Genomic DNA, 27,879 nt, shown 5'->3' with positions numbered 1-27,879 from the left:
TATTTTCGGTTTACTTGTGGGATAGCGGAAAATTTAGGGATTTACAACGCTAAAATTCGAAGTTCGATTTCCCGTGATGTACACAGCGGAAAGTCAAATGTGGTGGTCTTTTATAGAATAAACAAACTTTCTGAATGTAAATGTACCCCCAAGGGATCAATAGTAAGTTTGCGAACTTGTAACGCTAACATGAGGGCTTCGAATCATTGTGGTGGGCAGAGCGCAGACAGCCCATTGTGTAGCTTTGCGTTAAAACTACAGAAACGACTGCAAACTCGCTCTTTTATTGCAGTTTGATCCCATGACATCTTTTATCCTGCTTCAAACTTTTCTCAACAGACTTTCAGTCCTTTGTCAACCGTGGCCGTACTACGAAGTTGAGCGCAGATAGCCCTCGTGTAGCTTTGCGCAAAATTAAAAAAACAAACAAAAAACTACGAAGATGAATGTCTAAAGTTCAAATCCGTTGAACACTCTAAAACTTTCAGCAGTGGTTCAGTTATAAAATGTCTGCCAATGTTTCTATTCCGCAAACAATAACCGTGTAAGCGATGAGCGTTATTCACTGGTTGTCTTCCCCTCTGGTCGACAGCTCAAAATTAGGGACAGCTATGTCTAAACCTTGAGATCACTAACTCGGCCGTTTAGCCGATGCATAAAATAAAATTACCAAACACCGGCTTTATGTAATATTTCTTTAAAAAATAGGCATACCTACATACATGGTTACGTGCATATAAGTTACAAGAAGTTTACCGACAGTGGAATATTATAACAGTGGTAAATAATGTTTAGTTATGTATAGTTTTGTTTTTGTTACAAAACAACAAAACTTGTCCATAACGCAATACCGTTCTTTTGGTGTTAATGTTTAATAACATAAGGCTTGTTTTGGTTTCGTTTGTTTTTGTTACGTAGTTTATCGACATTGTAGTATTGCTACGGTGATAGATAGTGTTAAAAAGTATATACAGATTTGTTCTGAATTAATTCTTTTTTGCAATAAGAAGTTTTAATTAGAATTTTCGACTTGTAAAGCAAGGTCACACGAGAGATGCCTTTAGTGATGTATTTATCTAGTCACACTGGTGTCATTTGCTTCGACATTTTTGTGAACACAAACGTTTTAAATAGAAACCACTTTCTGGTATTAGTATCTTCAAAGAATTTTGCGTCACACTAGTTATTTTATCATTAGCCTAAAACTTTTTAGTTTCAGGTGGTTGGGAGGCAAAGATGTTTGTCAATAACGTGTGTGTATATATATATATATATATTTAGCAATTTGAAATTTAACACTATCAGTTAGCCATGATAATTCCAACAAGACTTCATAATCATAAATACCTTGTGTTTCACTACTGCAAGTCATCAGAAGAAAACTGTATCTTAACTAACTAGTTTAACCTACGTATTTCAAATACGTAAACATTATAATTATTGAACTTATTCCTATAACTTTTTAATGTGTGTACATTATGCTATTTTTTCCTACTCAAAAACTGTTTCTATGATTTTAAACTATGATCTATCTATGATAAATAAACGCAACAAAAATTATTAAATAATGTTAAAAATCATTGAATGGTATTACAACAGAATAGATGGCGCTATCTTTTTATCATGGCACTAAATTTCTTTTGAAGAGATAATAAGCGTAATTGGTAAATATTATTTGGTTAGGCTTAGAACCACAATTAGTCTTATTCGTAGAAACACTTCATAAATGTCTATTATGTCAAAGCCACTGCTGAAACAGAATTCTTTCTTTTTTAACAACAACAAAAAAATTCTATCTGCATTACTGATGATCGTCGCTAGGACTAGACAAGTCACTCTTCTTTCAAAAGGTAGTAGAATAAACAACTTTTAAGTGGCCTGACGTCACACGCTGGTTACGTCGGAACTGTCTGACCAGACGAATGTAGTAGTGTCAATATCTGGTCCCATTCTTCCAAATGGCGTCAACTGTCGAAATATTTACAAAATGTAGGCTGAATTAAAAAACAAACAACAACATTGTCGTAGACTTTTAATCAATGAAATAATACGAACAGCACGAGGCTTGTTCTATAGATCTACTGAACAACAGCAAATGTAGGAAGTAATACGGGTAGTACAATATAAAATTGTTAAATGCTAGTAACATGTAATGATAAGTCGTTGAGATAACTGAAGTAAGCACATCTGTTTCTAGTTTATCTGTACTGGTGAAATAATACCGCCTATTTCTTTAGACCAAATAAATAAATACAACACTTATTATTAGTTATTTACGTTATTCAAACAACAGGGAATTGTTAGCTATTGAAACCAAGAGTAGCTGTTACTAGTGCTGTCTTCTTTTGTCTAATAACATATAGATATTAGTCGGTGTGACCAATGAAATAAGAGCTATACTGCTCACGAGAGTTATCTATTTTGGTTTTATTCTTCATGAGACAACTAATAACTAATACATTTTTTTACCGTACAGCAATGTTTTATTATACACGTTAAGAATGGTATTTTTTACAACTCATCCAATAAACGACATTAACAGAAATGTTCAGTATTAAAGTAGCAATACCGTCAACAAATTTTTATATACAAAAATTTAATTTAACCTCTAATTGCAGAAAATTCTATAGAAAACAGAACAAAAGTTACAGTTACTGCGTTAGTAAAGGCACAGCAAAGCTTGGTATTATCCTTCTAATAATTTTATATATTAAATTCAGTGTCAGAATCTAATTTAATTAAACATTTTTAATCGTTTACTATTTTTGAAACTAAATTAATTTATCTCTATAACGACTACAAAAAAACTTCTGCCACAGCGTCAACACAGAAATGGGCATGCTTCTACATTTGTGCGTTTACTTTGCTGTTTCCACTGCAAGAAACGAACCTCTAATTATAAGAGTGTTTACGTTGAACCACTAGAGAGTGGTTGAGTGAGTAAATACTGAATTTAAGGTTCTTTTAATACCAGGTTTCCTACAGTGATCCCCGGATGATGAGAAGTAGATACATTACTTCAATTTAAGGATGCAATAAATATTGGGGCCCAGCATGGCCAAGCGTGTTAAGGCGTTCGACTCGTAATCCCGGTGGCATCAAACATGCTCGCCCTCCCAGCCGTGGGGGCGTGATAATGTGATGATCAATCCCACTATTTGTTGGTAAAAGAGTAGCCCAAGAGTTGGCGGTGGGTGGTGATGACTAGCTGCCTTCCCTCTAGTATTACACTGCTAACCGTCCCTAATTTAGCTTCTCTACTCTGAAATACAATATTTATAATAAAATTCAGAGCAGAGAATCCTAATAAGTAATAATAATACGTTTCGATATGATAAGCCATTTGTTTATAGTGATACTCAAAATCAACCTATCAGTATAGTTAATTAAATATACACTTCTCATATATCTAATTATATAGATTAGAATACACTCTTTCATCAGTTTCGTATCTTAGTTGTTAATAATATTTTTGGCCATAATCCCAGTAATATCTCGCGAAGTTCAGCCAGCTTAGGAGATTTAGGTATTCAGGCTAGTCCTCGAAACCTATTTTAAGCTAACAGTGAAAACCTGTTTTATACAATAAAATATGATAGCAAAGAATAAAATAAAAGGAAATAATATCTGATGACGAGAAACCCACCTGAAGTAAAAATGTATCTCAAGACGGCTGGTATGGGTATTAAAACTTTAATTAAAATAATGTGTAGAACAACGTTTCGACCTTCTTAAGCCATCTTCAGATTAACAGGATTTTTTTGTTAACCTGAAGATGACATAAGAAGGTCGACACGTTGTTCTGTACTTTATTTTAATTAAAGTTTTAATACCCGTACCAGCCGTCTTGAGAATACAGAAAATAACTTGATAAATAAACTAGTATAACCGATAATGTTAATAAATGAATTTTTTTTTATTTTACCCATTCACTGGTAAACTGTAACTTGAAGATAGAATGAATTACAAGCACACCATTTTTAAACACTTTGTGTTGAGGGTTCCGTGTTCGAAAAGCCTCATTTACCCTTTTGTTAATAGAACAGTAAACTTTGGTCGTGTATGCAGATTAAACAAGTCAACAGAACGACATCTCTTTGGTTAAACACTTTGGCACATCATTAACACGTAGACAAAGATGCTCTATTCTCAAAAATAATTTTGTAGTAAAAGAACCAAAACCGTGGACCCCTGAATTCACACTCTGACCCGTTAGTTACTTGGTCACACCCAAATTATCGGAATTTTTTTAAAGAAGCGTCAGTTTTATATCTGCTGGGTTTAACTGTATTTTATAAGAAACTTACGATAAAAACTATAAATAATAGCAATCTTCTAATCAAGGAAACTGTACCTATTATTGACCCTTTTTCCTGTATTAACAGTCTAACGTTTAAAGTTCTCATATCCGAAGGTTCCAACTGGAAAACACGCTCCGCATTTTATCTCATTTTGATGTGGGGATGTTATAGTGGCGGTGTTCGATACCACGACTTGGTTAAGAGTGACCGTTTTGTTAACCACCATGTTTTGTTTTTCTGTTTCTGGTTGATAGACATGAATCGGAGATGACTGTACTCTGACCTGACCTCTGGTCATAACAAAAATAACTATTGAAGTCTGATAATTTTTATGTATTGTGTATTTATCAAGAAAGTATTACTTTGTCATTTACAACAAATTAAAAAGTAGTTTCGAATATAACGACGAACCGACCCAGAAGCTTAGAACTCCCTAAAAACTCACTCACTGCGTTAAAAGTTGTAAGATTATAAGTGTCAAAGAGTAAAGATGGAAGTTAAATCTTAAAAGTGTGTTTCTAACTTATGCATTACGAAGGTCACTTAAGTCCCAGTGAGAATAAGAACACCAATATTATCTAAAAATGGCACAAAATTCAACACTGTTTAGCAACAAATGTGATTTAAGATAAGTCACGTAAAGCCCAGTAGGAACTCTTTCTTGACACTAAACCGATTAATTCAACACGGTTAACTTCTTCTGAGGTTAAATCATCTCAGTAATAACAGTTGCTATGGTTACCTGATAGTAGGGATAGAGTCTGGAGTAGTCGTGGAGGCAACCAGAGAAAGGGGGAGATCTATGTAAGACAGAAATATGAAGTGTGTATATACACATATTATAACAAAACAACCATAATTAGAACTGAGTATGTCTTACATTAAGGTTCCAAATTAGAAATTTTCAGAATTATTATTAATTAGTATGAAGATCACTCTTTATTGTAGCTTGATATTTAAAACGTGGTTTCTAATAAACTTTATTTGTGCAAGCTAAATAGTATATATATCTATTTTGTTTTGAATTAAGCACAAAGCTAGATAATGGACTATATGTGCTTTGCCCACCATGGGTCTCAAAACCCGGTTTTTAGCGGTGTGAGTCTGCAGACATACAGCTGTGCCACTAGGGGGCTTATATATGTATGAACAAAAGAAATGCAAGATGGGAGAAATTTTTATTATACATTTTGTAGAAATTTAAAGCTAACACGAAGATTTCTGAATAAATTATGTTCCTAATACGTAAATTTGCACAACAAAAGTATTACAACATATTTTTTTTATCTTTTATCTTCCCTCATTTTACAATAATGAAAAAATGACGGATCCAATCTACAATTAAGGAGAACCTGCACGTGCTATCATTTACATCATCAATGTTTCCTCGTAAGGTAGTAAAAAATAAACTAAAAAGTTGCTATCATTTAAATCATCAGTGTTTCCTTCATAAGGTAGTAAAAAATAAACTAAAAAGTTGCTATTATTTAAATCATCAGTGTTTCCTCCATAAGGTAGTAAAAAATAAACAAAAAGTTGCTATTATTTATCTCATCAGTGTTTCCTCCATAAGGTAGTAAAAATAACCTAAAAGGTTTATCATTGAAATCATCAGTGTTTCCTCGTAAGGTAGTAATAAATTAAAGTAAAAAGTTGCTATTGTTTAAATCATCAGTGTTTCTTTCATAAGGTAGTAAAAATATAAACTGAAAAGTTGCTTAGCTCGGCCCCAAAATTTCTTTACATGTTGGATGATTGATTTTTTCATCATCCTTTTTTAAAGAAGTATCAAAATTCAGTATAATACTTATGCTAATAAAAAATATATCTTGTGTTTATAAACGCATTTGAAACACCTAAAACAACAAAATAAAACTAAACGAATATTCATCGTAACTCGTCTATGACTTCGTAACACTTACATTGCAATTAAGTAGTTTTGCTTCGTGTACTTTTAGCTAATAAAGTTTCACCGGTTAAATGTAATCAGAAATGTTACTCACTTACCTTGACATTTGGAGTCTTCCTCTAGTCTTCCAAGCTGATCCCTTTCCAGATCTTGTGGTAAAGAATCTGTAGAAACAAATGTCAAAATTGCCATAAGTAAATTTTAAACATTCAAAGGTTTGAAGCAGACTACACACAAATGTAACCATCTTCATCATAAAAAAAACTAAACAAAAAACATACACGTACGTGGTTTCTTATACAACGAATTGTGGTTTTCTAACTGACCGTGCTGGGTTTACAAAATTAATTTGAGGTGTATTATCTTCTCGTTTCATTTAATTTTGATTATTTAGGTTTAAAAAATGTGTTAAATTCGAGCTTGTGCTAGGTTAGAAATGGTGAATTCCGTCTCTTTATTTTTACCAACTAAAACATTTATTATTATTACATTAAGAAAAAACTTTCGGTAGTTTTAATCATCACTAATTATAATAAAAATCTGTGATATCAACTTACGAATCATATCCAGAAATCTGAGACATGCAACGTCATAGTACGCCATGTATGATAACAGCGACCCTGGTGGTGAAAAATTTACATTCAAGATTAAGTCGAGTGCAAACAGTAAAACACTATTCACAGTGAAAAAGTAAAAGTACTTCCACTTCTCGCCTTTTGTAATTTGAAGTTACTAAAATTTATTTCAATTATTGAATACGTTTCGAACTTAGTTAATGTTATAACAGAATTTCTTATGTGTATCAGAACGTAAACAAAGCAAATGTAAGTCTGTGTTATTTAAGAAATAACCGTAATATAGATACAAAGTAATTTATTCATTTCAGTAACAGTGTTTTTCAACCTTTTAATTTAAAATTATGACTCATTTTGTTTGCACTCGACATTTATGTTTAGTTTTACGAGATGCCTGTCAGTTTCGTAAAGTATAACTGAATGATTTGTCTGCATTTAAGCACAAAACTATACGATGGGCTATTTGTACTGTACCCATCGCAGATATCGAAACCCTGTTTTTAGCGTTATAAATCCACAGACTTTCTGCTGTGCCACTGGGGGGCATGCTCGAACGAAACATGTCTCAGATTTCATGAATTAGATTTCAATTGAAAAGTAGTTAATCGTTAATAATTTATGTCTAAGCTCAACTCAAATGAAAGGACTTTTAAAGCCAGTATCCTAGTGTATAGTAAGGGTAAGTTGGTATATATATTTTTAAACGTACACCTTTGTTCTTTAATATGTAAAGAGACTTTGAGATTATCTATCTTTCCAGGGACAATTTAGTTTTTGATTGTTTTCTGGTTGAGGTGGTGCAGACCTGAAACACGTAACACATACTAAGTTTCGATAACAGTAAAAGAGTACAAAGGCGAGAAATAAAAAAAAATCCATCAAATTCGTCACCTAAAGACACTCATCAAATTCATTTGTATAATATCCATTTGAATGATAAAGCTAACCTGATGAAAACTGAATGTTTTTAGCTTGAAACTACAAGATACAGCTACTCAGAGCAAGGATTTTCGTAATATTCGTAGGTATTTGATTCTAAAACAGACTAAACAAACTCAAACGTTACATCTGACAACAAAACTAAAAAATCTCAAATTTATTTATCTATGAAAGAGCGTTATGATGTGTATATTTGCATTTTGGTAGGCTATGTTTTTTTATAGGTTATATTTGTAGACTTTTTTTACAAGTTAAACGTTTGTATTACTGCTTCAACACGGAGGTTTAGCGTTACAGGTTTTATTTGGCTTAACGACTAAAACCACTATGAAAGTTTAGAAAACGATTTTAGTTTTATAAAGGTAAGCGAGGCTAAGCATTACTGATTTTTGGATCTGTTCGAAAGGATGACTTTTTATTGGATTAACGTTGGTTTATTGCTAACCAGTTAACTAGTTTAATTTTGTTGATAACAAGTTTGGTTTACATTGAGATATTAAAATTAACGAAAAAAATTAGCAAGTTAATAAAATTGTTGTGTTAGCGTTTACTGCCAACTGAGATCTTTCAGTGGACATTAGCGTAGTTAACATTTAGAACAACAGGTAGAATTTGAAGTTCAAGAAATAAAAGAAATAGACTTCACAATTTTTCAGAATAATCCTATAAACTCGCCAAACAAGATAAAACGTTACAGCAGTAAAAAAAAATTACTTTATTGTTCGAATTTGCTAATAAGGTTTCCAAGCTTTGCTAACAGAACTATTAACGTTCAATGGACATTTTTTGTTTATATTTAGAACAGGTCTTCTCTAAACAGCACGAACTTACCGTTTAAAAGCTTCAAAGCTTCTTTAGAGCTAGTATTAAAGTTTCCTTCATAGTTGGAGCGTCTCTTAACTTCTGCTTCCAGTTGCTCCTGGACTCTCCTACGAGATCGTCTTTCTCTTCTTAATCTTTTCTGGTAGAGAACTGGAGTACAGAATGAATGTTGAGATCAAATGACAACATAGCTGTGACCCTGATGAACAGGCGAAAAAGGATAAAAAACGCACGAGCGATATATTGGAGGCGTCAGACCTCCCCTAGATTGTAACATTTCTATGTCTTAGAGGCGTCAGACTTTCCATAGATTGTAACATTTTTACGTCTATTCCTATATTACTGTATATATTTATTAAATTCAGCAAGTTACTACCAGTTGTCTATTTTCTACAGTCGTGTTTGTTTGTTTGTTCTGGAATTTCGCACAAAGCTACTCGAGGGCTATCTGTGCTAGCCGTCCCTAATGTAGCAGTGTAAGACTAGAGGGAAGGCAGCTAGTCATCACCACCCACCGCCAACTCTTGGGCTACTCTTTTACCAACGAATAGTGGGATTGACCGTAACATTATACGCCCCCACGGCTGGGAGGGCGAGCATGTTTCGCGCGACCCTCGGATTACGAGTCGCACGCCTTACGCGCTTGGCCATGCCGGGCCCATACAGTCGTGTAAAAGTGGTTAAAATAAACACGTGTTTTCCAGGTGTGAAGTAGATGATAGGAGCAAAGTCAAAAGAAAAAAAATATATTCATGAATCTATAAAGTTTAATAAACACAACTCGTTATTCGTCAGAGGATCCGGTAGTATTCGCAATCTTGAAGAATACACAGAATAGTGCAAGTTGTTATTCTATGAAGACAGAATGCTCTCTATCAATTATTAAGTTTTACTTTGGCTGATCGCTGTGTAAACTTGGTTCACATAAAATAACTACAATGATCTTTATTTACCTGTTAACAAAGCCATTTACAATAAACCAGTCTTGATGTTAAACAAGAAAGTTTGAAAGTTGCGGTCGAGAGAAGAAAAAGTCTAGTAGTGTTACGTAATATTGTAAAAAGTATGGTAGTGTTACGTAATATTGTAAAAGTATGGTAGTGTTACGTAATATTGTAAAAAGTATGGTAGTGTAACGTAATATTGTAAAAAGTATGGTAGTGTAACGTAACATTGTAAAAAGTATGGTAGTGTTACGTAATATTGTAAAAAGTATGGTAGTGTAACGTAATATTGTAAAAAGTATGGTAGTGTTATGTAATATTGTAAAAAGTATAGTAGTGTTACGTAATATTGTAAAAAGTATAGTAGTGTAACGTAATATTGTAAAAAGTATGGTAGTGTAACGTAATATTGTAAAAAGTATGGTAATGTAACGTAATATTGTAAAAAGTATAGTAGTGTTATGTAATATTGTAAAAAGTATAGTAGTGTTACGTAATATTGTAAAAAGTATAGTAGTGTAACGTAATATTGTAAAAAGTATGGTAGTGTAACGTAATATTGTAAAAAGTATGGTAGTGTAACGTATATTGTAAAAAGTATAGTAGTGTTATGTAATATTGTAAAAAGTATAGTAGTGTAACGTAATATTGTAAAAAGTATGGTAGTGTAACGTAATATTGTAAAAAGTATGGTAGTGTAACGTAATATTGTAAAAAGTATAGTAGTGTTATGTAATATTGTAAAAAGTATAGTAGTGTTACGTAATATTGTAAAAAGTATAGTAGTGTAACGTAATATTGTAAAAAGTATGGTAGGGTAACGTAATATTGTAAAAAGTATGGTAGGGTAACGTAATATTGTAAAAAGTATGGTAGTGTAACGTATATTGTAAAAAGTATAGTAGTGTTATGTAATATTGTAAAAAGTATGGTAGTGTAACGTAATATTGTAAAAAGTATGGTAGTGTAACGTAATATTGTAAAAAGTATAGTAGTGTAACGTAATATTGTAAAAAGTATGGTAGTGTTACGTAATATTGTAAAAAGTATAGTAGTGTTACGTAATATTGTAAACATCTAGTAGTGTTACGTAATATTGTAAAAAGTCTAGTAGTGTTACGTAATATTGTAAAAAATGTGCTGGGGGTTGGGGTTGGAATCGTTAGCGTGACTATGAATGCAATAGCTGAAACATTTTAAATAAATGCACAAAGAATTTATATATCATGATAAACCACAATTTTAAAAAAATGATAAGATAACTTTCACCAGTTACAAAATTATCTCCTCCTGTGTGTAGTTTTGGAACGAATGATACAAATGGTATTAGTACGTTACATTAAACAATTAAGTCGATTGTTTTCTGTTATAGGCGTTTTAATATCTACCTTTCGTTTTCTGTTCTTCTAGGATTTGTTTCTCCAAGTTCTCCCTAAGTTCTCTTTCCCGCATTACTTCCATCTTGAGCTCCGCTGTAAAATATAAAGTTGCTGTTTGTTATGAAGATACAAAAAATGAGCTATCTTTGTTCTGCCTACCACGGGTTTCAGCAGTTTCCAGCAGTACAAGTCCATAGACATACAACTGTGTCAAGAAATATAAGGAACTTTCGCCAAGAAACTTAATGAAAAGCGATAGTTAATAAAGTTAAACTAAAAAAAACAAAACACTTTACCAACGAATTTCGGGTTCTATCTGTTACGAGTATTAGCACTTTAAAGATACGTAAAAATTCGATACATTCAATATACATAAAGCAAAATAAAGCATAGTGAAATGAAATTTGCATCGATAATGGAAACACAATCTACAATACGGTTAACTATAAGTATATAGTTAGTGAACACAGAGAAGAATTTATAACAATATGCCAAACACATTATACTTGATAAATGAAATGCCAGAACTTTCCAGGTTGGCTAGAATACTAAAGACATAGAAGTAGTGTATAAACATTATTCTTTGCAAAGTATTAGTATTTTGATTTTTTCGAATTTCACGCAAAGCCATACGAGTGCTATCTGCGCTAGCCGTCCCTAATTTTGAAGTGTAAGACTAGAGGGAAGGCAGCTAGTCATCACCACCCATCGCCAACTGTTGGGCTACTCTTTTACTAACGTCACATTATAACGCTCAGACAGCTGAAAGGGCGAGCATGTTTGGTGCGACGGGGACTCGAACTCGCGACCATCAGATCACGAGTCGAACGCCTTAACCCACCTGGCCCAGCCGAGCTTGGAATAGTAGTATCTTACGGTTTGTTTAAAATGTCGAGCAAAGATACTCGAGGGTTATCTGCTCTAGTTGTCCCTAATTTATCAATGATCTACTAGAGTCAAAGTAGTTAGTCAGTACCACTCTCTACCAACTAGTGGGCTACTGTTTTACCAGCTGAAAGGGCGAGGACGTTCGAACTCGTGATCCTCAGATTGTGAGTGGAGTATCATAACCATCAGACCATGCCAGACCAGCAATTTATGAAACATAAATATGTAATTATAATGCAACTGGATTAGAAAACTAGAACAAATGTAGAATACCTTTTTCTGTATTTATTTGTCTTTCTTGCTGTCTAGCGTTGTCTGCAGCCACCTTTAACAATCCCTGAATGTTCCGAAGCAGAGTCTCAATTGATGAAACAGTGTGACCTACGATGGCGCCGTTGCCGCTAGACACTCCAGGAAAGAAGACCAGATTCTGAGTAGAAAGGTGGTCAGTGTTGGCAGTGCTGCTAACATCAGGGGCATCACTGAAATCTGAGAAATACATTATCCAGTTAAATGACAGTTACCAAGTGTAATATGCACAGATCAAATTTCTCTACGCTTAATCATAATAGGTAAATGACTTAATTTTAAATCATTTAGCAAAACGTGAATATAGGCCATGTTTGGATTCGATATCAGAACATCTACGTTGGAAACTGTGTTGTTTTCGTCTTCTAACGAATATAATATAACGAAATTCAGGATATAATTGTCTCTAACATACTAAAGTAAGAACATTTTACCGTGATCATTTTCGTCAACGTCGTCCTCGCTGTCACCTTCGTCCATGTGGTAATTATACACTCCGTCACTTCCGCTGTTATCCTCACATCCGCTACTACTGGTGCCGTTGTGACCAACCATACGACTGCTGTGTTGTGAGAGGTTTAACGCAGGCACGTGTCCATTTACTGTCTTCTCTATATAAAAAGTAAATTTAATATATGTTTACCATAGAATTGCTTGTAAGTTTTCGATGAAACTAATAGATCGATAGAAGACCGCTTAGTTAGTTACAATACTAGACATTAATATAATATAATGCAAAACATAAATGGGATTATTATGAACAGTTCTCTTAGATAAAACAAAAGCAATGCTATAATATTCATTAGTAGTAAACACAAAACAGTTTACTACGCAGTTTATTGTAAGGTTAAAATCTTAATAGCGATGACGCTGAACATATTCCGTAATTACAGCCATGTGTGCGTTATAAAAAGTAATACTCAAACCCTTATGGCGGCATGCGTTGCTAAATGGCTGCCTTTCCTTGGGCCAGCAGTTGAAAATTAAAGGCAGTTAAAAGTGACCCATAGGTGTGTTTTTATTATACGAAAGCCACATTGGAATATCTGCTGTGTTCACCGATGGGAATCGACCCCCTAATTTTAGCGTTGTAAATCCGAAGATTTACCGCTGTCCTAGCGGGGAACCTGAGCCATGGGAATCTTTAACCTTTTTTTTTTTTTCCCATTAGTTGTATTTCGTCCAAATTAAAAATCCTACTCTTACTAAAGTAAGTGGATATGGGATTAAATATGTGTGTTTTCTGATAGCAAAGCCACGTCAGGATATCTGCTAAGTCCACCGAGGAGAATCGAGCCCCTAATTTTAGCGTTGTAAATCCTTAGACTTACCGCTACACCAGTGAGGGACTAAGTGTGTATGTAAATAGTTCTTTTTTATTCAGTAAATAATATCTATTTATTAAAATAGTTTCAACAAAATGTTCGTGATAAGAAACATTAGCAGAATGAACATTAATCTGTTTGTCTTATTATCGGTCTGTTGAATTTACTTTCTGATATTTTTCCATCAGAAAATTGTTGTGCTGAAAAAGGTTAAGAGAAATATATGCATCATAACTCGTGGATAAAGAAAACCAAGATCAAGGAAAACCTTAACACTAGAAAATAACGGGTAGAAATTACTATTTAAGATTCAAATTGTGGAGTAATTTATTGATAACTGAAGTTACCAAGACCTTTTTCTTTATATATATACCACGGACAACTATATACAAATAATAAGTGTATAATGGGACTGTTCAGCAAATAGTAATACAATCAAGATACAATGTTCGAAAAAGTTTGCAATAATAATTTGATAATATATCTTATGTGACACGTGGACTAAACGGTATGGTTAGGGACTCTTCAGTGTTGAAGCATAATTATCGCTAATTGAAAACTGCTGTCCAAGTGAAAAGCAACTAGTAAGAGACACTAGTTATCTACACGATATTTAAAGAAAGAAGTAGAACTGACAGCCACAGTTATAACTCTCCCACAACCGAAAATGCAGAACATTATCAGTGTCGCATGGCAACTTGAGTCTTGGAACATTTAACACTCCGCCCTCACGCTAACAACTGGGCCACTACACGGACATAAATAGCTAACAGTTGTTTTAGAGTGATGAGAACACTCGCAGTTTGACATTAAAGTTTACTTACCATTGCGCTTGATAGTATTCGTCTGTTTATAAGTTTCTGACCCATATAGTCTTTCACGAAGGTCACTGTTCATTGGTGGATCTTCTCGGTTCCTAGTTACCATAGTAACATAACATATCTGTATATTCTTTGTAAATACTTTCTCAACATTTTAAAAATAATATCTTGATAATTTGTGTGGACATATGTTTTTATAAGCCAAATTAATTGACGAAAACGTTCATTTTCTATTAAAGAAAAGCTATATATGACAAGAATGTTTTTACAAATCATCTGATGACAGATAAAGTTTAGAAAAAAAATATTTTCAACTTGTTAAATCATTTTTTTTAATTAAAGAGTTCAAACTATGTATACATTACGATTCAGTTACTTAGTTTTAGTATGAAACCTAATGTGAGTGTACATTTTAAATTACAAAACTTGAACATATGACTTGTTTCTCAAGACATGAGGATCATTGAATATATACATTGTGACACTTTAAAGAGATTGGTTTAATTAAACCTAGAAAACATGGCGTTACATTAATAAACAAAAGGAAAGTGGAGTTTCACTGTAAGAGAAAAGTGTCACTAAGCATACGAAATAGAGCATACATTGTCGTCGGTATCACTAGATAAGCAAGCCATAACATTTTTAAGAGACAAAAATAATTTAACTTGTTTAGAAATAAGTTGAATTAACACAGAAAATAATGATTTTTTTAGAATGAGTATTGATAAATAAAAATATATAATGACTCTAACTGTCGTAAATGAAATAACTGGTAATTTTAACCATGCATAACTGGTATAAAACATATATGTAGTCAAGTATGTTCTGGTAGTTCTGCATTTAGTTATGATACCATAGTTAATCAGATGTTCAAACGTCGTTCACATGTGCTAATCTCTTCACATGGGTAAATATTGCTAGAAACAGTCAATTTTGTCCTGTGTCCATTCCGTTGGGGCGAAGGGTAGGGAGAGTCACATATAACTGTGCACATTAGTTTTCTTCACACACATCTTATTAAGTGTAAATGTTCGGTGACATACGTAGCTCTGGGTTATGGGAAACTCCATGGGCCCGATGTATAAATTGAAAGTGCAATATGTCGTATTTCTTGCTGTTCTTGACCTAAGAGGACGTATTTGGACAGCCTCTTTCCACCATAGCACAAAGTGTAGTTATCCTGCGAGCCAGAAGCCAGCACATTTGGTAAATTCACGATTATGCGTGATGTAAATAAGTTGTTCATGTTCGACTTATTCTCTACATGTATAACATTTCCAGAATCTGCATCTTACAACTAATTTACACCCATCTGCTGGATATCATCACTGAATCCCAACATTGCACAAATGTTGATTAATTTCGCATGTTGATATTAACTTAATATACTCTGCAACAGTGTGTTTCACACAAAATTAAATTCAAAGTTTACCAAGGATGCAGAGATGAGCTAAAATGTTTAAATGGTGCTGACAATAAAATTGGACGCAGCTTCCCAATATGGAACATTCGTCTAACGCTTAATGAATTCCTGGCTTCACTTTCATTACGTATCGCTGACTAAGCCACGTGACCTGTCGAGTAGTCTGCGAGTACCAAACCTTCACTAAAAGTTTAAATCATGAAAAGTGGCGCTGCGATCACTTTTGGTGTCAGTAAAATGATTAATGTGTTCGATGAATATTTTTTAGCCGTGTTCTGGCTGTAATTCATCATTCTGTCAGTTTAAATTAACTTGAGCACTAAGAAAAATGTGCCAAGATAGCCCTAAACAACGTCTTTCTCGCAAACCAACAATGCAATCACTTTTGCAAACCTGCAGGTTATTTCTTCGCACTAACAAAGCCAAGTATTAGAAGAACATTTTCAGACGGGTTTTTTTTTTCTCTCCACATTACGTTCTGTAAGCGTTGTAATGGAATGGTGGTATATTGCATCGTTGAGAAAGAAAATTAAAATAACCCAAATCTCCATTACAGTTTTGTCTCAAAAGTTCAATCCTGAACTATAAAAAGTCCAGTTACTTGATTATCGGATTAAAACTATGCTAAGAATTTACCTTAAAAGCAGTTCTTATGATGTATTATCATTAGAATTCAAAAGCTTTGTCCTTTATTATTATTTATTTCCAAAATTTTTTTTTCTCTTGAGTTTTCTCCAGCTTGTCTATTCTAGAACTCTTGGTAACAGTGATGAAACCTGGTTTTACTAGCAGATTTCGGTACTATTTCCAGACGTTTAAGAATAAACCCAATATAAGAGTCACTTATCTTTTGTGTTTTGTACCCAGTTAAAAGTTATTTCCCTTTTATATCTCCTCCATATAAAAATGGATATTTAATTCGATATAATTGGTTCCGGTCCGGCAAGACCAGTTGGTTAAGGCACTCGACTCGTAATGTGAAGGTCGCAGGTTCGAATCCTCGTCACACCAAACATGCCAGCCCTATCATCCATGAGGGCGTTATAATGTGACGGTCAATCCTACTATTCGTTGGTAAAAGAGTACCTCAAGAGTTGGCGGTGGGTGGTGATGACTAGCTGCGTTCTCTCTAGTATTAGACTGCAAAATTGGCTAGGTGGGATAAGGCGTTCGGCTCGTAATCTGAGGGTCGCTGGTTAGAATCCCCGTCGCACCAAATATGCTTGCCCTTTTCAGCTGTGGGGGCGTTATAAATTACAGTCAATCCCACTATTCGTTGGTAAAAGAGTAGCCCAAGAGTTGGTGGGTGGGTGGTGATCACTAGCTGCCTTCCCTCTAGTCTTATACTGCTAAATTAGGGACGGCTAGCACAGATAGCCCTGGGTAGCTTTGCGGGAAATTCAAAACAAACAAACTGCAAAATTAGAGATACCTAGCCTAGATAGTCTTCGTGTAGTTTTGCGCGAAATTAAAAAACAACAAATAATGCTTTTGAATAATTATAATTATGCATCACTTCGCCGTTTACCGTCTCGAAACTTAAAGATAATATAGTTGAGTTTAAATCACACAGGCATGTATTCATTTATTACCTCAAGCTCCCTGTAATAATTTTAGGACTCAAAAGTCAAATATTGCAAAACACTTGTTGGCCTGGAGTTCCTTCATATTTCTGTCAAATCGAATGAGATTTATCATAAAGACACCTTCTTGTCAACCCACAGACTGAAGTTGATAGGCTTCTGATACATTACTCTTCTGTTTTAGAGGGGTCGAAGATTGAAGGAAAAAAACACGCAACATTAAGTTTTTCGGATCTGTTAGTTTCTTATTCGTCGATTTGTCCCTGATTGAAAAAAAAAAAGTCCACTTTTCGAAATGCTCGGATTATAGCGTTTTGTTTTAAATAGACTTTGCGTAAAGATACGTTGCGATAACTCCTTCACAGATTGAAGCAGACATGAATATTTGTCTTTCTTGTGGTTTTACAGAGGTTGAGTTAAAAATATTTTGCAAAGTTAGGATTTTGCGCCATTCTTTTGATTTTGTGGGGAACAAATATGAAAGAAAAATCAAATTCTCAATGTATGTATTTATTACCTTCTTTTGTTTAATTAAATTCTCAATGTATGTATTTATAACCTTTTTTGTTTAATTAAATTCTCAATTTATGTATTTATTACCTTCTTTTGTTTAATCAAATTCTCAATGTGTGTATTTATTACCTTCTTTTGTTTAATTTCACGGAAACTCATCAAGGGTTATCTACGCTAGTTGTCCCTAATTTAGAGGGAAGACAGCCACTGAGCGTTATCTATTGCCGATATATGGGTTGTTCTAATCGTATAGTGGGAATGACCTTCACCTTATAACGTTTCACGGCTGAAAGGAATTCGAACCCATGGTCAGCATATTGCGAGCCGAGTGCATTGCCTCGAAAGGTGTGTAAAATGAACAATGCATATTAATTCATAATTTAATATGCTATAATTCATCTTTCTCACAAAGAAGTCTCGGGTTAGTGAGGTACTAAGTAACTGGCCCTCTGAAGCTTATACCCCATCACCTGCCTTGAATATCATTCTCTTCTGAAACCCGCTGTATCTTGAAGTTGATGGGGATTGAAGGGAGTTGAAGTTAAAATTAATTAATTAATTAGTGGTTATTGAAATAACAGAATGTGACAAAGTTTCTAAATTATAACGCTAATGTTTGTTTGTTTTTAATTTCGCGCAAAGCTACTCGAGGGCTATCTGCGCTAGCCGTCCCTAATTTAGCAGTGTAAGACTAGAGGGAAGGCAGCTAGTCATCACCACCTACTGCCAATTCTTGGGCTACTCTTTTACCAACGAATAGTGAGATTAACCGTCACATTATAACGCCCACACGGCTGAAAGGGCGAGTATGTTTGGTGCGACTGCGATTCGAACCCACGACCCTCAGATTACGAGTCGAACGCCTTAGCCCACCTGGCCATGCTGGGCCAACGCTAATGTATTGCACTTGTGGTTAAAGGTTGCTTTAAAGACACATTTAAATCAAAAACGATCGGAAACTTTTCTTAAAGTTTGAGGTTGCAAAAATCTTTCATTTATTCAGAATACGGGGCGGTTATATTAAATACTTTTTTTTAGTTTCTTAGCTTGCTTCTTGGACGAGATAAAATAGTAGAGTTATTATCTATAATATCTCAGCTTGATGCAACGATTAAGAGAGTGAAGAGATTTTAGTGAGTTTTGTATCTTTAAATGCACCCATTTTCGTATTATTCGCGCAAAATTTTAGTGCCTTGGCAGCTGAGCTCAAAACATAAAAACTGGAAGGAGCTTGGGTTTGAAAAATCTTAGGTGCTTAGAATTATGATCCCCCCTTGCTCGTGTTACTGGGTGTACATAGTGGCGAAAAATATATAAATGCGCTAAACTGATATAGTTTTAAATAAATGAATAGGTAAATAAAACGCCTGTTGTTAAGCATAAAGCTACACAATGTGCACAATAAGCTGTGCAGTTCTGGGTATTGAAACATGATTTTTAATGTTATAAGGCTTCTGACTTTCAGTGGTTTAATTATATATAGAAATATAAATAAATAAACAAGCAAATAAAAATACAAACATGCATTAAATATAAATAAATAAATGAGACAAATATCAACAAAATAATAATAGTTATAAATGAACAAAAATAAAACCCTTATCATATTTAGGACGATTAAGACTGAAGAGATAAGTACTTCTGACAGAAGTACAGGAGGCAAATGAGACGAGATGGACAGCATTTAACAAAACAAATAATGGAGGACACAAAAAGCCTAACAACATACGTATGTATGGAGGGTGTCGGGCGCAGTTATCCTTATACAAACCTTCTTTAACAGATTGGGTGCCCAAAAATCTACCTAACAAGCACTTAAGATGTTACATGAAAGGAAATGATTGGGAAAAGGACTGTGTAGGATGCATACAGCGGTGAAAACAGTTAGATAGTTGAGTGGTTAAATACAACTTACTGCTGGTTCTGTTTGTTTGTTTGTTTTGGAATTTCGCACAAAGCTACTCGAGGGTTATCTGTGATAGCCGTCGCTAATTTTGCAGTGTAAGACTAGAGGGAAGGCAGCTAGTCATCACCACCCACCGCCAACTCTTGGGCTACTCTTTTACCAACGAATAGTGGGATTGACCGTCACATTATACGCCCCCACGGCTGGGAGGGCGAGCATGTTTAGCGCGACGCGGGCGTGAACCCGCGACCCTCGGATTACGAGTCGCACGCCTTACACGCTTGGCCATGCCAGGCCTGCTGGTTCTGTCAAGTTCCTTTATGGTGAATGAAAATTACTGTTTTCTATTCCAAGTATATTGAAACCACTTATCTCTTTTACGACAAATATCTTGAAACTAATTGACTCTTTTATGACGAATTCCTTGAAATAAACTGACTTTGCAATGAGTGCTATGAAACTGCGAGACAACTGTTTTATCGAATGTTACGAGATTTATAGTTTATACGGCAGGTACCTTAAACTCATTTTACGTCGAGTGTCTTTAAAGTATTTGACTCTTTTACGGAGAGTACGTTAAAACTAACTAACACTTTTTACGACAAGTACCTTCAAATAACTGAATCTTTCATGGATAGCATCTTGAAAATTGCCGACTCTATTAGGGCGAGTACCTTAAAATTAACTTTTACGGCAAATGTATTTTTACCGTATAAAAAATTGCTTCAGTCACATTCAGTATAGATTTAAACAGCGAAAGAGATTTTCGCTCAAAAGTTAAAGTTAACAACAAAATGGTTTCATAATTAATTTTTTTTCGAGCTACTGGGCAGAAGATTAGATAGAATATTTGTTTTCTTGATTTCAAATGAATTAACACGACATGCGCAATCCACATCTTCAAATTATTTCTCGTAATTAAGAGAATATTTTATAATTAACTTAAGAATAATTTGCAAGCTTTAACTTCTCCGATGTTGACTTATAGGTCATTCAGGTTCATTCCTGCGATAAGTTACAATATATAAAAGTCTGTTCTTCAACAGTCTCACAGCTTTTGATGTCCAAACTAATGTTAAAAATAAAATTCATCCACACACACACACCTTTTTGCGATGTCTAGTCTATCTCATTAATTGTGTTTAATACAAAATGTATTTGCATCAATGGCCGCTTATGAATGGACAGACAGCAATGTTGAATCATTTTCATCTGTTTTTTCATCATTTTTGTTAGATTGACGTTCGAAAACAATATTGCTATCTTCTTATTGTATTAAATAACGCAGACTTAAACGTTGTCACAGCGCATTTCGTTCAAATCTTAATTTAGTATCCCCACGCAGGTGGCCCGGCATGTCAGGTGATTAAGGTACTTGACTCGTAATTTGAGGGTTGCAGGTTCGAATCCCCATCACACCAAGCATGCTCACTATTTCAGACGTGGGGTTGTTATAATGTGACGGTCAATCCTAGTATTCGTTGGTAAAAGAGTAGCCCAAGAGTTCGCGGTGGTGGTGATAACTAGCTGCCTTCACTCTAGTCTTACACGTTTTTACATACACTGCTGGCCAAAATCTGAAGGCCAACATACATAAAGAAAAAATACGCATTTTACGTTGTTAGACTCAACCACTTATTTGAGTAGAGCTTCGAAAGATGAAAATAAGAAAAGGAAAAATTAAAAAAAAATTAGCATTTAATAGAGAAAATGTGAGCACTATAAAATTAGCCTAAATACTAGCTGGTCAAAAGTTTAAGACCATACCAAAAAGAAGTCCTAAACAGGGTATGAAATGCCCAACAAGAAGTCTCAGTAGTGAGTTGCAGGCTATCATTGCGAATAACTTCAAACATTCGCTTTGGCATGGTCGATATAAGCGTTTGCAGAAAGCTGGCTGAAATGTTATTCCAAGTTGTGAAAATGGCTTCATGAAGATCATGCACTGTTTGGAATTGACATACATTTCTATATCCACCCCCAAAAATTTTCAATGGGGTTTAGTTCGGGAAAACACGCTGGATGATCCAAAAGAATCACGTTATTCGCCATGAAAAAGTATTTTGTCCTGCGGGCATTGTGGATTGCAGCGTTGTCCTGCTGAAAGATCCAGTCATTTCCACACAAGCGAGGGCCTTTAGTCAATAAAAATGCTCCCTCCAACATGCCAATGTAACCAGCTGCTGTCTGACGCCCCTGTATAACCTGAAGCTCCATTGTTCCATGGAAGGAGAAAGTACCCCAGATCATGATGGAACCTCCTCCACTGTGTCGTGTCGAAAATGTCTCCGGTGAGATATCCTTATCGTACCAGTAACGTTGGAAACCATCTGGTCCTGGATCTCATCGGAGAACAAAACCTTTTTCCACTTTTCTTCGTCCTATGTTTGGTGCTTCTCAGCAAAGTTTAACCGAGCTGTTTTGTGGTGTGGAAGGAGGCGTGACCTTTGAAGACGTTTACGGTTTTTAAAGCCTTTCCCTCGTAGATGCCGTCTTATTGTTGTTGAGCTGCATTCTTCGTCCGTAAGGGCCTTAATCTGGTTCGACGATAGGCCGGTGTCTTGCCGGACAACCTGTTGAATCCTCCTGCTCAACACCGGCGAAATTTTCCTGGGTCGAACACTTGAAATTCTCGTTCCATATCCCTTAAGATCTTTTAAGAAATTTGCAACAGCAGTTTTATTTCGCCCAATCTCACCAGCAATGGCTGCTTTTGCAGCTCGACAGTTCTGCCACGTTCAAATTCTGTAAACTTTTTAGCCTTTACCATGTTTTTACCCAATGTAACACAGGAGATGTCAGTTGGAGATGTTGACAAGGCTAATGCTTGAACACAAATGACTAAATTTCATTACGTGTTTACCGATTAACGCTTCATTTTAGTATTTTGACCAGCTAATATTTAGGCTAATTTCATAGTGTTTACATTTTTCCTATTAAATGCAAAATAAGTTTTTTATTTTTATTTTCCCTTTTCTTATTTTCATCTTTCGAAGCTCTACTCAAACAAGTGGTTGAGTCTAACAACACAAAATGCATATTTTTTCTTTATGTTCATTGGCTTTAAGATTTTGGCCAGTAGTGTGTATAAACCAGACCTTACGTAGGTGATTTCTTTACATTACTGTTAAGTAGGGAAACCCATTTTACAAGCTGCTACTTTGCCTGTCATGTGTTAATATCCATAAACTCTATTCTATACGCACCTTTCTTACTGTAGTGTTTGTTTGTTGATAATAATAAGAAACAAAAGCAAACAAGTAACACAAACCTGTTTGTGACACAACTGTCAGATACTTGTCCGGATCTTTCTCCGATGCCAGCGCCATCACTTCGATCAGTTGAGGCGTGACTAGTCAAACCTAAGGAACCACTGGCTGGAATCATACTGTGGTGGGACACCTGGTGGTTTAATGCCATAAACGGAAGAGGGTTAATGTGAGATGGCGCTCCAGTAGCCGCTGCCGCTGCTGCCGCCGCCGCCGCCGCTTGTGCCATCATCTGGTTATAACCGTTTTGTAAAAATGAAACTTTGTCTAAAGGGTCCCCTGTGAAGTGTTAAAAAAAAAGGAGTCAGTAAAATATTAAAGATCGTTGCAGTGGTTACATTTACGTTAACATCTCTTGAATATGTTCCTAGAACATACGGTTAAAATACAAAGACGGAAGAGTAAAACGTAAAAAGAAAATTTTCGATTTATAAAATACACACACACACACACACAAATGAAGTAGGCGTGGTTACGGCTTTCTCTTTTCAGAACGTCACTCAACGAATGAACGTTTTCTGTATTAAGGGCTGTGTAAATGAATAGAAAATATTCTACAAAAAGTTAGCTTTTATCATACTTCAAGGTCAGATATAGGGGAGGGTCCAGGAGGCCAGAACCCCTTTTTATGGGGCTAAAGAAAGAGAGAGAGAGAGAAGAAAGCTAAGTATCTAGAACTTTGTTACTCAGTTTGAGAAACTATGAAAATGAGCACTAATTATTTTATATCATTCATGGATACTTGGAACTGTATATCCGTTATTAGTGTTATCCAAACAGTGATGGTATTCACAAATAGGCCTATTTATCGTTAAGCTTATACCTTGGTACAAGCGTTGATATACATTTCTGTCAAAAATCGTATATCATTCCGAATTATGTTATATTAAAATTTTACGTTTAATGTATTTTTACGTTTCAGGAGGTTAACACGTTTTTCAAGACATCACCTTAATGTTTTTTTTTACTAACATTCGTGACGAGTGATACGATCCATTATTACTCCTGAGGTAAAAAACCTTTTGCAACGGAAATTCATTAAGCGAGATTGATATAATTTACATATATAAAACCAACAATAGCGATGGGTATTCACATTTCCATTAAACAAGAAGGTAGATTTTTTTATTATAACCATCCTGTACAAAATACTATGGTTAAATTTAGAATTTCTGTGCACAGAGAGATCAGGCCAAAAAATAACAACATGCGGTGTTATTGCTGTTGGTTAGGTATTCATTACAGTCAATCAGGCTCATTAGATGGACAAGTGGGTGTGGTCAGAAATATATAATAACTTCTTCTTAGTGAAGGTTTCATATATATTTCAAAACATTGTACTAAACTGGCTTTAAATCTTTTCATTGTTGGGTTTTATTACACAAAAGAAAACATTTTGTAAATCGTTAAGAAAACTAAGCACAATATGAATGATTTTGTTAACGGTGTTATATATGCACAGACTTTATTCCTTCTTCAGTCGTTGTTGCTTTAGCGCAAAGCTGAACAATGGGCTATCTGTGCTCTGCCCACAGTAAAGAATTGAACCTCAACTTTTAGCATTGTAAGTTTACCGCTAACCCACTGGGCCACACGCTTTCAATAAGTTTAGTTACTTGAATTTTATGTTCGAAAAAGTTACGAAAGCTTATAGAGGCAGATATTAATGCAAGACTTAACCATCAAAATGTCTTCTTGAACTCTGAAATTACTGATGGAGTCCATTGTTCTTCAAAACGCATTTTACTTAGCTATTTATTCAGCAAGTTGCTTGAAGATCCAAGCGTTATAGGTCCGGCATGGCCAAGTGGTTAGGGCGCTTTTATCGCAATCCGAGGATCACAGGTTCGAATTCCCGTCACACCAAACATGCTCACTATTTCAGCAGTGATAGCGTTATAATGTGACGGCCAATCTCACTATTCGTTGTTAAAAGATTATCCCAAGAGTTGGCGGTGGGTGGTGAAGACTAGCTGCCTTCCATCTAGTATTACATTGCTAAATTAGGGACGGCTAGCGCAGATAATCCTCGTGTAGCTTTGCGCGAAATTAAAACAAACAAATACATAAACCAAGTCCTCAGTAATCTACAAATCAGACAAAGAAAATATCATCTATATTCCAATTATTGTATTAAATGGTCTTGGGGTCGCCTCTATGTATCTTACAAGAAATTGGATGATTTCACTCAGTTTTATTGACTAGTTCTATAAGGTTAGTGTTGTAATAAACAGAAACACTCAGTGACGTAAACAATACAGCATATGGACATCAAAGTAAGAAAACGATATAAAAACAGAAAAACGGTAACTTGTTCGACAAAAGTGAAAAATGATTACCAATAACTTGACTTATAAAATTAGTTCGTTGAAAATACTCTTCCAGACAGAGAACATTTCACTGAACTAGTATATTAAAGTTAATACAACATATATAAGTTTGGTTATTTATATCATAATTTTTTAATTCTCAAGAGGATATGGAGTTAAATATTGATTATTGATTAATAATAATAATAATACAAAGCTAATAATCACCTTCCACTGTTTAGTGCTTATCTTGCACTAAATAATTCTCGTAGAGAGTTTAATAAGGTTTTATCCAGAATATTTTTATTATTTCAAAATTATTAGAGAAAAATATATCAATGTGCTTGAATAGACATAACATCTCATAAACATAAAAAGAAATGTTGCTCTTACAAGAACATTCTTTTGATCTCTTCAGAGGACGAAGGTAGCAATTTGAATTGTAACGGTACGATACCAAATTATATAATGTTAAGAAAACGATAAGTGGTACCAGGATACAGGTTAGGTAGTTGTTTTTTTTAAAAAAAGATATGTCAGAGAACCAAGTGTTGTAATTTTAGAAAATCGTGATTTGTGATGGTAAGATACCAAGTTTCGTTGTTTTAAGAAAGCAATTATTGATGTCAGGATACATGGTTACTTAGTTTTAGGAAAGCAGATATTGACATCAGGATACATGGTTGCTTAGTTTTAGGAAACTCATGATCCTTGATGGTACGATATCAAGTTTCATAGTTCTATGACAACGATAGATGTCGGTATATAACGTTATTTAGTTGGAAGAAAGCGATAAGAAATATCAGGATATAAGGATATGCAGCTTTAAGAAAGACGTGATGTGCAGCGGGAGGAAACCAAGTTCTACAGTTTTGATAAAAACAGTTAAAAACGACATATTTGTGATGGCAATACGAAATTCCATGATATTAAGAAAATTATAAGATATCTCAAGATACTAAAATACGCCGTAGTTTTCGAAATCGTGATTTGTGATGGCAGGATGACAAGCTACATAGATTTAAAAAAGCGATAAAAGACCTCGGGATACAAAGTTACGTAGTTTGAAGAATGGCGTGTTATAAAGTGATAGGAAACCGAGTTCTGTACTTTGAAAAAAGCGATTTGGAAGTTCAGGATATATAACTCACCGGACAATGTCTCACCAAACATTTGTTTATTCAGTCTATCTTTTTATCTACTTTTTATTACTTTTTGAAGACATCTTGTAAGTTTGTTTCCAAGTGAGAATATAATTAGGTATGTAATTTGGTAATTATAGTTTGTATTTTCAATATGAGAAATTACACTTTGATGCAAAATATTCAGCATTTTGTTGCATAAAATTGGTGTCTCATTAGAAGGGGCCTGGCACGGCCAGGTGGTTAAGGCACTTGACTCGTAATCTTAAGGTCGCGGGTTCGAATCCCCGTTACACCAAATATGCTCGCCCTCTCCTCCGTGGGGGCGTTGTTATGTGGTGGTCAATCTCACTATTCGTTGGTAAAAGAGTAGCCCAAAATTGGCGGTGGGTGGTGGTGGCTAGGTGCCTTCCCTCTAGTCTTACACTGCTAAATTAAAGACGGCTAGCGCAGATAGCCTTCGAGTAGATTTGTGCGAAATTCAAAACATACCAAACCTCATTAGAAAGAAATGGTTCTATTTCAATAAAACAATTATCAAACACATTTTTCAGTCAAATAGAAGAGACTAAAATTTTCAAAAAATGATTAGAAAATACCAAAAAACTATTTATGCAAAAAAATATGCAAATTTGTCTGAACACAAAACAAAAAATATGACGATTCAATTAATGCAAGGAAAACTTAGAACTGAAACATCGTTCAAAAACAATTCTGGAACATTTATAAAAATTAGAGAAATTTTGGTGGTGATTTCATTTAATTACCACAATCAAGTCCCATAGCAATAATTGTTCACAAAGTATGCATCTTATGCATAGGAATACAACATCAAAAGTTAATTTGTTTTCACGCGAGAGTCAATAATCATGGGGATAAAACATCCTGGAACCTTTATCTCAGGAAACTGGTTATTTAATGACAAGAAATCCGTCATATTATTTTGGGATATTCTTTAGAATACCAGATTCCTGAGTTATAGAAATAAAAACAGCAACTAATGTTATTTGTTGCAACTCGTAGCCTCGTGAGAATTTTTCATTAATAAAACTCTTTAAACTGATCGTTCACATATATTACTAATATAATTACTCGTGCTTAGTGTATGCGTAATTAGTTGTTAAATTATAGAAATGTTTCTTTTTAACATATTTCTTAACACCCATAAATACACAGACAAACATTCTATGAAAGTTCTTGGCACCATTAATTGTGTGGTGGGCCACTCAGCAAGAACAAGAGACGGAAGTATGTTCGTAACAAATGGGTCTTGGTTATTTACTGATGACAGCCGTTCCTAAACAATGAGTCGCAAGGGTATCGGGGTGTACGTTCGTAACAAATGGGTCTTGGTTATATACTGATGACAGCCGTTCCTAAACAATGAGTCGCAAGGGTATCAGGGTGTACGTTCGCATCAAGTGGGCCTTGGTTATAAACTGATGACAGCTGTTCCTAAACAATGCGTTGCAGAGGTATCGGGGTGTACGTACTAACAAGTGAGCCTTGATTATAAACTGAC

At 34.7% G+C, this 27,879-nt stretch overlaps 1 protein-coding gene across 3 annotated transcripts in view; it reads right to left on the bottom strand.

Moving 5' to 3' along the window:
* Window positions 1–826: 826 nt before the first annotated feature.
* Window positions 827–27,879, bottom strand: part of LOC143252210 (dachshund homolog 1-like) — a 61,750-nt gene continuing 34,697 nt past the window's right edge. For 2 of the 3 annotated variants that reach the window (XM_076503985.1, XM_076503984.1), the window contains exons 3-12: window positions 22,909–23,185; window positions 14,216–14,307; window positions 12,501–12,677; window positions 12,031–12,246; window positions 10,879–10,962; window positions 8,556–8,696; window positions 6,768–6,830; window positions 6,309–6,374; window positions 5,044–5,101; window positions 827–1,968 (exon numbers count right to left, since the gene is read on the bottom strand). In XM_076503985.1, coding sequence (XP_076360100.1) covers window positions 1,965–1,968; window positions 5,044–5,101; window positions 6,309–6,374; window positions 6,768–6,830; window positions 8,556–8,696; window positions 10,879–10,962; window positions 12,031–12,246; window positions 12,501–12,677; window positions 14,216–14,307; window positions 22,909–23,185 — 1,178 coding nt within the window. In that variant the 3' untranslated portion in view covers window positions 827–1,964. The remainder of the gene's footprint in view (window positions 1,969–5,043; window positions 5,102–6,308; window positions 6,375–6,767; window positions 6,831–8,555; window positions 8,697–10,878; window positions 10,963–12,030; window positions 12,247–12,500; window positions 12,678–14,215; window positions 14,308–22,908; window positions 23,186–27,879) is intronic. The other variant, XM_076503986.1, reaches the window with a different exon arrangement.

The sequence above is a fragment of the Tachypleus tridentatus genome, chromosome 6 (genome assembly GCF_004210375.1).
Source record: "Tachypleus tridentatus isolate NWPU-2018 chromosome 6, ASM421037v1, whole genome shotgun sequence".
NCBI classification, from domain to species: Eukaryota; Metazoa; Arthropoda; class Merostomata; order Xiphosura; family Limulidae; genus Tachypleus; species Tachypleus tridentatus.
Note: the sequence above shows the minus strand (reverse complement) of the source record. Positions and strands in the feature narration are given on the sequence as shown.